Source organism: Archocentrus centrarchus, chromosome 18 (assembly GCF_007364275.1).
Source record: "Archocentrus centrarchus isolate MPI-CPG fArcCen1 chromosome 18, fArcCen1, whole genome shotgun sequence".
NCBI classification, from domain to species: Eukaryota; Metazoa; Chordata; class Actinopteri; order Cichliformes; family Cichlidae; genus Archocentrus; species Archocentrus centrarchus.
The window spans coordinates 4841892-4855262 of record NC_044363.1 but is presented as its reverse complement, the minus strand read 5'-3'; the positions used below and the strand labels follow the sequence as shown (position 1 = coordinate 4855262).

The 13371-nt window shown below is 42.6% G+C and overlaps 1 protein-coding gene across 1 annotated transcript; it reads right to left on the bottom strand.

The window, feature by feature from the left end:
- Nucleotides 1-10477: 10477 nt before the first annotated feature.
- Nucleotides 10478-12985, bottom strand: LOC115797563 (low affinity immunoglobulin gamma Fc region receptor II-like). The gene is made up of 6 exons (XM_030754163.1): nt 12861-12985; nt 12499-12534; nt 11460-11720; nt 11135-11380; nt 10883-11041; nt 10478-10807 (listed from the first exon to the last, which is right to left on the bottom strand). The coding sequence occupies exons 1-6, from the start codon at nt 12889-12891 to the stop codon at nt 10719-10721; spliced, it is 822 nt and encodes a 273-aa protein (XP_030610023.1). The 5' UTR covers nt 12892-12985; the 3' UTR covers nt 10478-10718.
- Nucleotides 12986-13371: the final 386 nt, after the last annotated feature.

Below are 13371 nucleotides of genomic sequence, written 5' to 3'. Positions count from 1 at the left end.
AGTTTGGTGGATGAGTTCATGGAGATCCACATGTAGATACTTCAAGTGAAACAAAAGATGACACACTCTAATGAGAAAATGTTGTACTTTGTGGCCTGTTCTTGAGAAAACCTCTGAACTACGGAATGCTGCTGCCCTGGTTCTCAAAAACAAAAGCAACATAATGGAAAATGAAAGCATTCAACGTGTGAAAAGAGTTTTTAGTTATGGGTGTGTGCTTCACACCAAATCTAAAGACGTGTCTGTAATGACAAACTATGTATTGTCATGGTCCTGGGCCCTGTGCCCAGCATTTGGTTTTTAGTTTTGTTTTCATAGAGTTTTATTATGTCCTAGTTTGTTATGGTTTACATTTTGACTCCTAGTTCCCTTTGTCCCTATGTCTCCCCTGCGTCTGTGTTCTTGTGTCTGTTTTGTCCTTTTGTGATGTCCCTCACCTCTGGTGTTTTTGTATTGAGTTTTATTCCCAGCATTGTCTAGTCTGCATCTCTGTCCCATGTCTGTGTCTCTCTTTGTCTTTTTCCCGGTGCCTTGGACCTTGTTTAGGTTCCTTTGTATGCCAGTCTCCCGTGTTACTGTAAGTCTGTGTATAGTTTGTTTCCTGTTTTAGTTTGACAGTGTTCCCTATGTGTTGTGTTTAGTTTTGCTTCCCTTGTTTAATTTGTTAGATTCTGTTCACCTGTGTGTAACAGACCCAGGTTCTGAGCCTGTTTAACACATTAAATGTTCCTGTAAAACAGAGGTCCCCAACCCCCGGGCCGTGGACCGGTACCGGGCCGTGGGACATTTGGTACCGGGCCGCACATAAAGAATAAATAACTTAAATTATTTCCGTTTTATTTATTATTTGCGCCTAAACTATATTTTATTTTGAAAAATGGGCGGATTCGCTCCGTTACTTCCCTCCATGACTTCCTCTTGACGTGTCAAGACGTTTCTGCTCACATGATACGTCACCGCTAAAATTAAACCCAGAAGCTTCAGGCCTGTCTAACGAATTCGGTTGGTTGACCTACATAACGCTTCTTTAAATTTTTGAGTGCTCAACAAGAGTAGAAAAGCGCTATGTAAGAACTAGTCCATTTACCATTTTTATTTATCAACACCGGGGATAGCAGTGAGGTAGACCCAGCCATCAAACTGACTCTCCAGCGCTTGACACCGCGGCTCTGCAGCCACGCTCCATGTGAAATCGGCCGAACCCAGTCAAGCCAGAAGCCAGCAAAAATGAGTATCAGAGAAACAAGCTCAGGGGGCTTACACTGATTCAGTGTTATGGTGAGTTGTATTTTTCATGCGCTTTATACAGTAAAAATCACCTAAGTCGAAGTCGCACAAATCGGGTTTTCGCTCTAGTTGGATGGCATCTGCAGGTCCTGATTTTTCCTAACATTAATTCCAATAAAATCATCACATAAATCCGTCGGATATTCACCTACCTCGGATGAAAAATCTGGTCCCATTGTAATAAATTTCCAGTTAAATGTGATCGCATAAGCTGGATGAGTTTAGCGCTAAAACCCTCCTCAGCTCCTGTCCGCCCACTTCCATGCATCGGCTCTTTCATGCACAACTACACACACTAACAACGCCTGGAGATCGTTTTAGTGTTTATATCAGTTCATTTCACCGGGGACAATCATGGGAAGCATAAGCTACGAACTCGCACTTACGAGCAAAATTTCAGATTATGAAATTTGCAGAAGCAAATCCAGGGATGAAGCAGAAGCCATTGCAGCGAAATTCGATAACAGACCCCAAACTGGGCCATTTGAATCCGACTGAGGTGATTTCTACTGTATTTGTTTTTGCGGTGTATCTTATTTTGAAGGCATGTTTTAACGTTACCATGGCTCTAACAGCTGACCAGGGAGCGCTGTGGGGAGAGAGCCTGTTATTCATGTTGAGGCGGGATGTTACGAGAACGCTGCTGATAGAGTTGCATACGAATACAAAGTGGATTCACGTTTTTTATTATTATACGTAGAAAATATCACACTTGGTTATGGGCGTATCATTTATTTTGACGTATTTATTCGCCACACCTTAAAAGCCGGTCCGTGGAAATATTTTCTAACACTAAACCGGTCCGCGGCTCAAAAAAGGCTGGGGACCACTGCTGTAAAACACAGGGAAATGATGAGACAGACGGCTGGCAAGGTTTCTCAGTGCCTCGCTTCTGCCATATTTATTAATACAATTACATGTATTTTCAAACTGCAGCATAATAGCTGTCCTTCGTATGCGGAAGAAACATCTTTAATACATTTTCATCATACAGTGGCTTTTAACTGACCAATAATCCAATCATCCTTTTACATGACAATTTACCTACCGTATTTGTCGGACTATACGTCGCTCCGGAGTATAGGTCGCACCAGCCAAAAAATGCATAATAAAGAAGAAAAAAACATATATAGGTCGCACTGGACTATAAGTCGCACTTTTTTGGGGGGGGGTTTGATAGAAACCGAGACCCAGAGCAGAAATCCATCTTGAATGGCAATTTAAAATAATAATGGATTAAAGAACAGGACGAACACGGTTACACCTACGTTATGCTAACGTAGCACATTCAGCTACATGACGCACAACGAACACGTGTTCGGTATGTTAACGTAACATTAAGTTATTCAGATAACCATAGCATAAAGAACATACTAACAAGTTAACCAAACCATCAATCCATTGAATTCTTCATCCTCGGTGTCACTTCTAAACAATTCCGTACACTCCGTAGACGAAGCGCCGCTTCCTCTTCTGTGTCGCGTTAGTCAGACTCGTCGTCAGCTGCAGTTCCAATTATTCCAGCCTTTCTGAATCCCAACAGGATGGTTTGGTTGTCACTGAAGCCCATGTTTTCTTGATCCATCCAATGACTTCCAGGAAAGTTGGGTGGCGCATTCTCCCAGTTGCCGTTAAGCTGTGCTCTCCATCCATCATCCACTGCGCCCACAGGTTACGCAAGACTGCCTTAAAGCTCCGGTTCACGGAGATGTCAAGTGGCTGGAGTATTTTGGTTCATGTGTTATAAATGTCACATATACGTCGCTCCGGAGTATAGGTCGCACCCCCAGCCAAACTATGAAAAAAAGTGCGACTTATACTCCGGAAAACACGGTATTTGTTCTGCTTTTGACCAAGATACCCTTTTCTATACTCACAGCTGGGCTGTTTATCATACACCAATGCTTAGTATAGAGCTGGCTAGTTTACTAGCTCACAGATTACATGGGACTAACACATGTATGCTGGCAGGCTTAACTTTAGGTTTTAACATTCTCAATATGCATCTTAGAACCAGTAAACACATGTTGATCGCTGCCAACGGCATGTTAACTCTAAATCACAATGTCAGAATACAAAACGGAGCCTTCTTAACTACAAAGGAGCTTGAAATAGGTATGCAGTTTGTGCAAAACGGCACCCGCAGTGTTTCCCTGACTTGAGCACCTTTTGTCTTTTCACCTCGCTCAAAACGTAACTACAAAATTTATCAACTGATCTATACATTCACATTTAGCTGTGTTCCTTATAAGTATTTTAAAACTCCTTGCATGCGAGTTTGACCGTTACTAACCTGTAAAACACAGGGAAATGATGAGACAGACGGCTGGTAAGGTTTCTCAGTGCCTCGCTTCTGCCATATTGGAGATGGAGACCTACAAGCTCGCTATTCTGTCTCACAGAGCAATGCGCCACCTTCTGGCATGGAGGGTGTAACTACAACTTAAACGAAGTCATCCTCAAAGTGACTTTTTCTCTCATTTCAACCGCAAAAACAAATATTTAATGTGATTACACATTAGGGTGTCACATGTGCTCTGTGTTCCCCAGCTGTTTCTTGTCTTCCATTATTACCTCCTGTGTGTATTTAAGCCCCAGTGTATGTTTTGTTCTCTGTTGTGTCCTCTCTCATGCAGGTCTGGTTTGTCCTGGCTTACATTCAGTCTGAGTTTTGTTGGAGTGCCATTCCTCTGCGTTTTGTTTCACACTATCTACAATAAAGCCACCTTTAAGGTAAGTCTGCCTCAGAGTTCTGCATTTGGGTCCATCATGCCTGCCCCACAGTTCCCACATGACATGTATTTTATGTAACCAAGAAACTCATAATGAGAGTAAGACATAGAAATACAGAAAAAACATGTCTAAACATGTCAGGTCTGGGAAACGGGCGGGCCAGTCCATAGCTTCAATGCCTTCATCTTGCAGGAACTGCTGATACAGTCCAGCCACATGAGGTCTAGCATTGTCCTGCATTAGGACGAACCCAGGGCCAACTGCACCAGCATATGGTCTCACAAGGGGTCTGAGGATCTCATCTCGGTACCTAATGGCAGTCATGCTGCCTCTGGCGTGCACATGGAGGGCTGTGCGGCCCTCCAAAGAAATGCCACCTCACACCATTATTGACCCAATGCCAAACCGGTCATGCTGAAGGATGTTGCAGGCAGCAGATCGCTCTCCACGGCGTCTCCAGACTCTGTCACGTCTGTCACATGTGCTCAGTGTGAACCTGCTTTCATCTGTGAAGAGCACAGGGCGCCAGTGGCAAATTTGCCAATCCTGGTGTTCTCTGGCAAATGCCAAGCGTCCTGCACGGCATTGGGCTGTGAGCACAAACCCCATCTGTGGACGTCAGGCCCTCATACCGTCCTCATGGAACCGTTTCTAACCGTTGTGCAGACACATGCACATTTGTGGCCTGCTGGAGGTCATTTTGCAGGGCTCTGGCAGTGCTCCTCCTGTTCCTCCCATCACAAAGGCGGAGGTAGCGGTCCTGCTGCTGGGTTGTTGCCCTCCTATGGCCTCCTCCACGACTCCTGGTGTACTGGCCTGTCTCCTGGTAGCGCCTCCAACCTCTGGACACTGCGCTGACAGACACAGCAAACCTTATTGCCACAGCTCGCATTGATGCGCCATCGTGGATGAGCTGCACTACCTGATCCACGAACCACTACTTTATTGAGTGTGTCTTGCTAATTGCTAATAATTTCCACCTGTTGTCTATTCCATTTGCACAACAGCATGTGAAATTGATTGTCAATCAGTGTTGCTTCCTAAGTGAACAGTTTGATTTCATAGAAGTTTGATTCACTTGGAGTTATATTGTGTTGTTTAAGTGTTCCCTTTATTTTTTGGAGCAGTGTAGTTTGGTGGATGAGTTCATGGAGTTCCACATGTAGATACTTCAAGGGAAACAAAAGATGACACACTCTAATGAGAAAATGTTGTACTTTGTGGCCTGTTCTTGAGAAAACCTCTGAACTACGGAATGCTGCTGCCCTGGTTCTCAAAAACAAAAGCAACATGTTGGAAAATGAAAGCATTCAATGTGTGAAAAGAGTTTTTAGTCATGGGTGTGTGCTTCACACCAAATCTAAAGACGAGTCTGTAATGACAAACTATGTATTGTCATGGTCCTGGGCCCTGTGCCCAGCATTTGGTTTTTAGTTTTGTTTTCATAGAGTTTTATTATGTCCTAGTTTGTTATGGTTTACATTTTGACTCCTAGTTCCCTTTGTCCCTATGTCTCCCCTGCATCTGTGTTCTTGTCTGTTTTGTCCTTTTGTGATGTCCCTCACCTCCTGTGTTTTTGTATTGAGTTTTATTCCCAGTGTTGTCTAGTCTGCGTCTCTGTCCCATGTCTGTGTCTCTGTCTTTTTCCCCGTGCCTTGGTCCCTGTTTAGGTTCCTTTGTATGCCAGTCTCCCGTGTTACTGTAAGTCTGTGTATACTTTGTTAGGTGTTTCCTGTTTTAGTTTGACAGTCTGGTGTTCCCTATGTGTTGTTTAGTTTTGCTTCCCTTGTTTAATTTGTTAGATTCTGTTCACCTGTGCTCTGTGTTTCCCAGCTGTTTCTTGTCTTCAATTATTACCTCCTGTATGTATTTAAGCCCCAGTGTGTGTTTTGTTCTCTGTTGTGTCCTCTCTCATGCAGGTGTGTTTGTCCTGGCTTACATTCAGTCTGAGTTTTGTTGGAGTGCCATTCCTCTGCGTTTTGTTTCACACTATCTACAATAAAGCCACGTTTAAGTTCAGTCTGCCTCAGAGTTCTGCATTTGGGTCCATCCTGCCTGCCCCACAGTTCCCACATGACATGTATTGTATGTAGCCAAGAAACACATAATGAGAGTAAGACATAGAAATACAGAAAAAACATACATTTTATTATGAACGGTAAATTTATCCATAGAGGCCCATTTCAGCTCTATTAAGATGGATACTTTAAAGTGTGAGGCTGTTATTATTGACTGGCTTTAGAGCCAACCTCAAGTGATTTTCCCTTTAGATGTTGGCACAGTGGATCATCTGCCTCCTTTTCAGTCTATTTCTAGCATCCTCTTCTGTCACACCAACCCTCTGCATGTCCTCCTTCACTAATTCGATACAAGTCCTTTTCTCCTTCCTTATTGTCCAGCTTCAAATACAGCTGGCTATAAGCCTTTTGCTTTGCCTTTGACACCACTGTCTTTGCTGTATGCCTAGCCTCCCAGTACTCCAGTCTATTTTCTTCATCTCCCTGACCATCCCACTTCTTCTTTGTTAAACTCTACCTTTTAATACTTTTCTGTACTTCCTCATTCCATCACCATGGCTCCTTGTTCTCTTTCCTCTGTCCAGAGGCTAAAGCAAACACCTTCTTGGCAGTTTCCCTCACCACTTCAGCTGCAATTTCTCAGTCACATGGTAAATAGTTCCTACTACCCACAGCCTGTCTCAACCTGTGGCCTTGGCTGTGCTGTAATGTTAGTGTCTCCACATCTAAATGCAGAGTGAAATGACTTTAGAAAGATATGAACTTTGTTCATCCAGAGTTTCTGATTTGGGTGTATGCCTATGGACTGCTATAATTTGACAAGCCTCTCAATCCTCCCGGTAAAACACAAACCTCTGACCTATTGAATTCTGCTGTCCTGGTTCTTACAAAAACAACACGTGAAAAAATTAAAACATGTCAGAAAATGAAAGCATTCAATGTGTGAGAAGAGTTTTTAGTCATGTGTATGTGCTTCACACCAAATCTCAAGTTGTGTCTGTAATGACAAACTATGTACTGCCAGCCTCAAATGGACATTAGAAGTACTACAATTTCTTTCACATGATTTCTTTCATAAATTTAAGCTCAGGAGGTTCAGACTCAGTCAGTATAGAGTGTTTCCAGTGAACACTGTGGAGGAATCACTCTTGGACACATCTTACTTAGGCAGTTTGAGCCTAGGCTGGTGAGTGCATTGAGAGCACAAATTCATAACAAGAAGCTGAAGCCGCATGTAGCTGGTTGAGGAAAAGGAGTAGCAGCAATCTTCCACTTCCACTCCAATTCAGTTCAACTCAAAATCCAGTTCTATTTTTATCTCTTATCCACCCTCTGAGTTTTCATCTGATTTCTAAGGCTGTTTGTCACGGTCCTGGGCCATGTGCCCAGCATTTTGTGTTTAGTTCTTTTCGTTTCTGTTTTCATTGAGCTCCTGTTATGCTTTCCAGTTTGTATTTGGTTTTGTTCATACATCTTAGTTCCTGTCTTGTTCTTAGTTATAGTTGTTTTCTTATTGTTTTCATAGTTCCCTTTGTCCCTTTCTCTGTGTCTGTCCTGTCCCTCTGTCATGTCCCTGGTCTCATGTGTTTTGTTGTTTATTTCCTCTGCGGTGTGTCAAATCCACGTTTCTGTCTCTGTCTAGTTGTTTCCTGTTTTATTTTGATAGTTCCTTGTTCATTGTGCTTGGTGTTTAGTTTTGCTTCCCCTGGTCTCATCTTTGTAATTAGTTTCAGCTGTGCTCCTCACCTGTTGCCTGTTCCCTGATCACCTTGTGTGTACTTAAGTTGTTAATCTGTGTCTGGTCCTTGTTGCATCATTGGTTCTCCTCCTGCTGTGCGTCGTCAGGCAGTTTAAGTTTGTGCCTTTTTTATGCTGCTGTCCTGTTTCCAGCAATAAGATAAGATAAGATAGTGTTTATTTGTCACATGCACAGTTATACACAGTACAATGCACAGTGAAATGTATTTTGTACCTGCAACCATATATACACACACATATAAATAAGAAGAATAAAAATAAAAAAAAGTAATTCACACTATACACTATACTCTATATACTATACACTATACACACTTTTATAAATTATAATATTTACATTGTGCAATAATGGTCCAGTTAGGGCTCAGAGTTGAGCAGACGGATGGCTTGTGGGTAAAAACTCTTCTTCAACAATAAAGCTGTGTTTTGTGTTTAAACCCTGTCTCTGGTGTTCAGCTTAGTGGTCCTCACTCCTGCCAGCCACAGCAGTATATGATACTATTTGTCATGATCCTGGGCCTTTTGTGCAGTGTTTGTCATGTGTGGCTGTGTGGGATGTAGGGAATGGACCCACAATGCCGGACTCAGAGGCTGAGATGAACTTAACAGCTTTTATTGCTGATATCTCACAAAAACCAAACTGGCAGTAACATATGGTAAAACCTACACCAGAAGAGAGAGAGCCAGGAGGGAGCACACGACAAGGGGCAGAGGGAAAACTGAAGAATAAATGCACTTTGCAAGAGGAAGCAAAACTGGACAAAAAACACACAGAATAGGAGACTGGCAAAATAGAACAGGGAAACAAATATGGACTTAACATGGGGAGGCAAGCACATAACACAATACAGTGTTAAGTTTGTTAATGGTCTGTTCAGAATAATTGAAGCTAATGGAGGCTAGCTCCCACACTATGTGCTAAGCTGATGTATTTTTTTCTCTCTGTGTTACAGAATCGCATACCTGTGTAAATACGTATTTTCACATATTCTAGTATACTCAGAACTCAGTCTGCTCAGGTCATGCTCCTCTGTAACAACCAGGGCTAACTAATAAAGCCCACATGTGCAGCTGCACTCCTGTCTCCATGCTTGTTGCATTACTCTTTCATCTCTGACAAGTCTGTCGAGGAGCAAAAACAGAATACGCCAGATTTTCCAAGTAAGAGTCACAGCATCTGAACTTAGAAGGCTTGAAACTCTCTGGAAGTGTGAACGAGCACAGAGACTCCTGTTTTTGTCCCTTAGGAGAACATCTGGTTCAGCTAGATCATTTTAAGGAGATCTGAACTGTAACCGCAAACTTCAGCCCCACACATATTGTCTGTCTGTGTGAACACACAGGCACACACACACACACACACACACACACACACACACACACACACACACACACACACACACACACACACACACACAGACGCTCAGTTTCTTGAGCCTGTGGTGTTCACTAAAACACAGAAGAAAACAAAACTCAGAGGATGCTTCGCTCTGTCAACCACAAGCAGACCACAATTAGCACACGGACTTTCCACCTGACTCACGTGAAAAAACACAGTGGGTGCCTCTTTATTTACAGAACAATCAAAACTTAAAAACATGTTCACAATAAAAAAGTTCAACATTTTCATCAAGAAATAGAATAGAAATATACTAAAAGGAGCAGGGCTGCGAACTGTAACCCACCAGCTGTGAGCGAGACTCTGAGGGATCTTTTAGTGATTTAAGTAGTCACTGTGTGTTTAAGAGGTTTTTAAAGTTACACCCCAAATAATTAATTACTGATTAACAGACCAAATCTGAACTCTGTGTTCCTCCCAAAATATATGATTTCTGTTCATGTATAATAAAAATTTATCTGAATTCAGTGACTTCTGACACAATTAAACATATTTTCTTTGACACCAGGCTGCTTATTTTTGAGTAACTAACACAGGCACACGGTATACACTCACTGATATACACTCACCAGCCACTTTGTTAGGCACACTTGTTCAACTACTTGTTGATGCAATTATCTAATCGGCCAATTACATAGCAGGAGACCAGCTGAAAAATGGTGAAGAAAAGTGATTCAAGTGATTTTAAATGTGGCATGTTTGTTGGTGCCAGATGGGCTGAAACTGCTGATCTGCTGGGATTTTCCAATTTGACCATCTCTAGGTTCATGGAGGATGGTTCAAAAACAGGAAAATATCGTGTGTATGTCAGAGGTCAGAGGGGAATGGCCAGACTTCTTTGAGCTGATATAAAGGCAACAGTAACTCAAATAACCATTCACTGTAAACAAAATATGCAGAAGAGCATCTCCGAATGCACAGCATGTCAAACAAAGTAGCAGAAGAGCACATTAGTTTAACAGAAGAGCACACCGGGTAGAGTGGTACCTGGTGGCACGGGCTCAGTAATATTAGACAATGGAAGATTAGAAAAACGCTGCCTGGTCTGATGACTGTTGATTTCTGCTACAGCATTCTGGTGGCTCCATCGTGCACTGTGTCAACACTTCAGGCTGGTGGTAGCAAGGTGTACCTAATAAAGTGTACTGCAGATACTGTGTAGGAATAATATACACCAGTCTTTACGTTATAGTTATAATCTTTGCTGTAATTTTATTAACAATTTTACACAACAGGAAAAAGAAAACAGATTGCACAGCTCTCTGAAGCTGGAGACGTGCTTTAACAGCAGGAAGCGACAAACGCAACTTCAGCTCATCTTCACAATCAAACCAGTATGAGGATACATCCACTGGTCGGTTTGTCTACAGGTGAATCAGGCACATAAACTACATTTTACATCTTATAAGGACCAGTGTTGGTCCTGAAGTGTGGAAAGAGCCATAAAGGAGACGATCAGGAAGCAGAGATTTCCTTGTATGTGTCATCTGTGCTGCGCTGTGTTGACATTTCTTGGCTGCATCTCAGAGGTGGTGCTCAGAGGTCACCGCCTCAATGTCATAAAAGTCCTCAGCCGATCTCTTGCCAGCCTGAGCAGGTGGTGCTGTTACCACTGAAATGAGGAGATAGTTTCCCGTTTAGATGAAATAACAAGCAGCCCAAAGCAGTTGGGTTAAAAAATTGTTACCTGTGGCTCTGCGTCGATATAAAGACACCATGAGGAGAGTGGAGATCACATATGGACAGAACACCACCAGGTGGAAGAGCGGTCTGAGCTCAGGCTGGAGGAAGGAAGACTCAGATGTTAGAGCTGTGGTGATGGGCAGAGCTGTGGTGGTGGGTTGGGCTGTGGTTGTAGGTCTACCTGCAGAGATAATCCCACCTGTTCAGGTGAATGTGTGGATGAATTAAGAGGTTAAATCAGAGTGAAGCTCCTCACCTGTGACAGTGATCCAGCTGGATGGAGACTCTCCATGACCGCTGATGTCACACTTGTAGAGGCCTTCATCAGACCTGGAAACATGCTGGATGGTCATGTGACCTGTAGGCTGCTTCCTGATGAGGGAGCCATCTTTATAGAAAGCAGCTGGGAGGTTGGAGGGAGTGGTCTTTGTTTGACAGAGCAGAGTGACGTCATCTCCCTCCATCACAGGGAGGACAGGACTCTGCAGGATCACTGATCCACCTCAACACAGAGACAAACTACAGCATTTCATCCATTTACACACAGCTTCATCAACACTAACTCCACACACTCAGCTTACCAGTGACTGTGAGGTTAACCATGTTACTGATGGCACCCTCTCTGGACTCACACCAGTAAACTCCACTGTCCCACGGCAGCGTCATACTGATCTTACAGGAAGAGTCAGACCATCTTCCCCACTGATCTCCACACTGAGTCTGTCCTTCAGTTGTGTTTCTCCTCAGAGTCCATCCAGCAGAGCTGTCGCCCCCCTCACAGCTCAGAGTCACAGACTGTTCTTTAAACAGCTGACGGCTCTTTGAACTCACAGTCAGATGAACTGAATGAAAAAAGAGAAGAAAGTATTCAGATCTGAGCAGCCTGGTGCTCCTGTTAGGACACCAATCAAAGTGCCCTTACTACTGGCTACTACTGGCCACTATACTAATATGTATATTCTGGTGTATTCATATTTTGTTATATTTTATATATATTTTGTCATTTTTTTAATACTTTATTTTGACTATAGCTTGTTAATTATTCCACCTCCGTTTTCCCTCAGTGCACATTTTCGATTACATTTTGATTGATCACTGTATTTATATCTCCCTCTTGCGCTATAGTGTAAGAGTAGTCGTCAAAGCATTTCACTGCTAGTTGTATCCTGTATGACCATGCATGTAACAAATAAGCTTTGATTTGATTTGCAGCCATCTTTTATATACAGTTCATAGTCACAGACAAGTCCAATGAAGCGACACTCGTGACCTCTGATGAAGTTTCTGCTCTCAGATCAGCGCCTGTTTGTCTCTGTAACAGGGTCACTTCCTCCACGGGCCTGTGCAGTCGTTAAAACTATTCCCTCCCTTTGTGGTTGATCATTTCCTTTTATTTCCTTTTTCATTATTTGTACTTTTTTCACAACACACACCTGTGACCTGTTTAGGTTTTATTTCATCACGTTGCCCTCTGAAGTACCACGGCAAAGCAGATAGTATGAAACGAGAGTTCATTACATCTTTAATAACTAATAATAACGCAGACTGTTAGAGCAACAAATCAAAGCATGAATGTTGAAATGAACCCTCTCCAGAGTGATGAGGAAGAAGCTGACTGACCTTGGTTTGTGGTGTGGATCAGCAGGAAGGTCAGGACTAAAGAGAAATGGCGCTCAGGTTAGTTTAGAGCTCGAGAGGTTTAATGATGTGATCAGAGAGCAGAGCGAGAAAACACTGATGAAAAATCAGGAGGAAGGAGGAAAAGTGCTGAAACAACAAATTCATCCAAACATGAAGAAAATAATTGCATTAAATTTTAAAATAAACAAATGCAGACTTCCTGTAAGAGCATCATCACGACCTTTCCTAATTCTCACAAACTCATCCTGACGCAGACAAACGTCACTAAAAACAAACATCGGAGGAATATTTTCCCTCCTTTTTAAACATTTCTGCAGTCTGTAGAAACAGAGTGAACTTACAGAGCAGCTGCAGCAGACACGTTTCCTCCATCCTCACACTCGGTCAGTTAAAACTTTGTAAGTTTGATCAGTTTGTGTTCATGCTCTCTTCCTCCTCCCTCTGTGACTGACAGCACTGTGGTTTCCTCTCCACTCATCACTGTGAGATTTTTTCTTTTTTAATCGATGCTGTAATATCAGGTAAATATGAATGTGATTATATAATTAGGTGTGTTTGTGGCTTTGAGTCCCTTTGATTGGGGAGACTGAGAACTTTAATGGACAAAGATTAATGAGGAAGTGACCTCATTCTGCCAAACATTAAGTTTTGTTTTCCTGGTACTGAGAGCAGTTCAGATGAAAGAAAGCGAGATGGAGGTGGTTTTGTGCTTTTCAGTGTTTTAACCACAATCAGTTGGTCATAAGTATACAAACACAGCGAAACGGCTCGCTGTGAGGTTTATAAAGGTGTAATAAGACCACTTCCTTCTGTCTTCATGCTCAGCATAATCATCAGGCTGTAGAGCAGCTT

Bases quoted from the DNA above. Each gene is read 5' to 3' on its own strand.
- LOC115797563 (XM_030754163.1), bottom strand. From the start codon at position 12,891: ATGGAGGAAACGTGTCTGCTGCAGCTGCTCT. The intron at 11,721-12,498 runs GTCAGTCAGCTT...TTTTTCATTCAG, and splicing joins GATCCACACCACAAACCAAG to TTCATCTGACTGTGAGTTCA. The intron at 10,808-10,882 runs GTAACAATTTTT...TCCTCATTTCAG, and splicing joins ATATCGACGCAGAGCCACAG to TGGTAACAGCACCACCTGCT.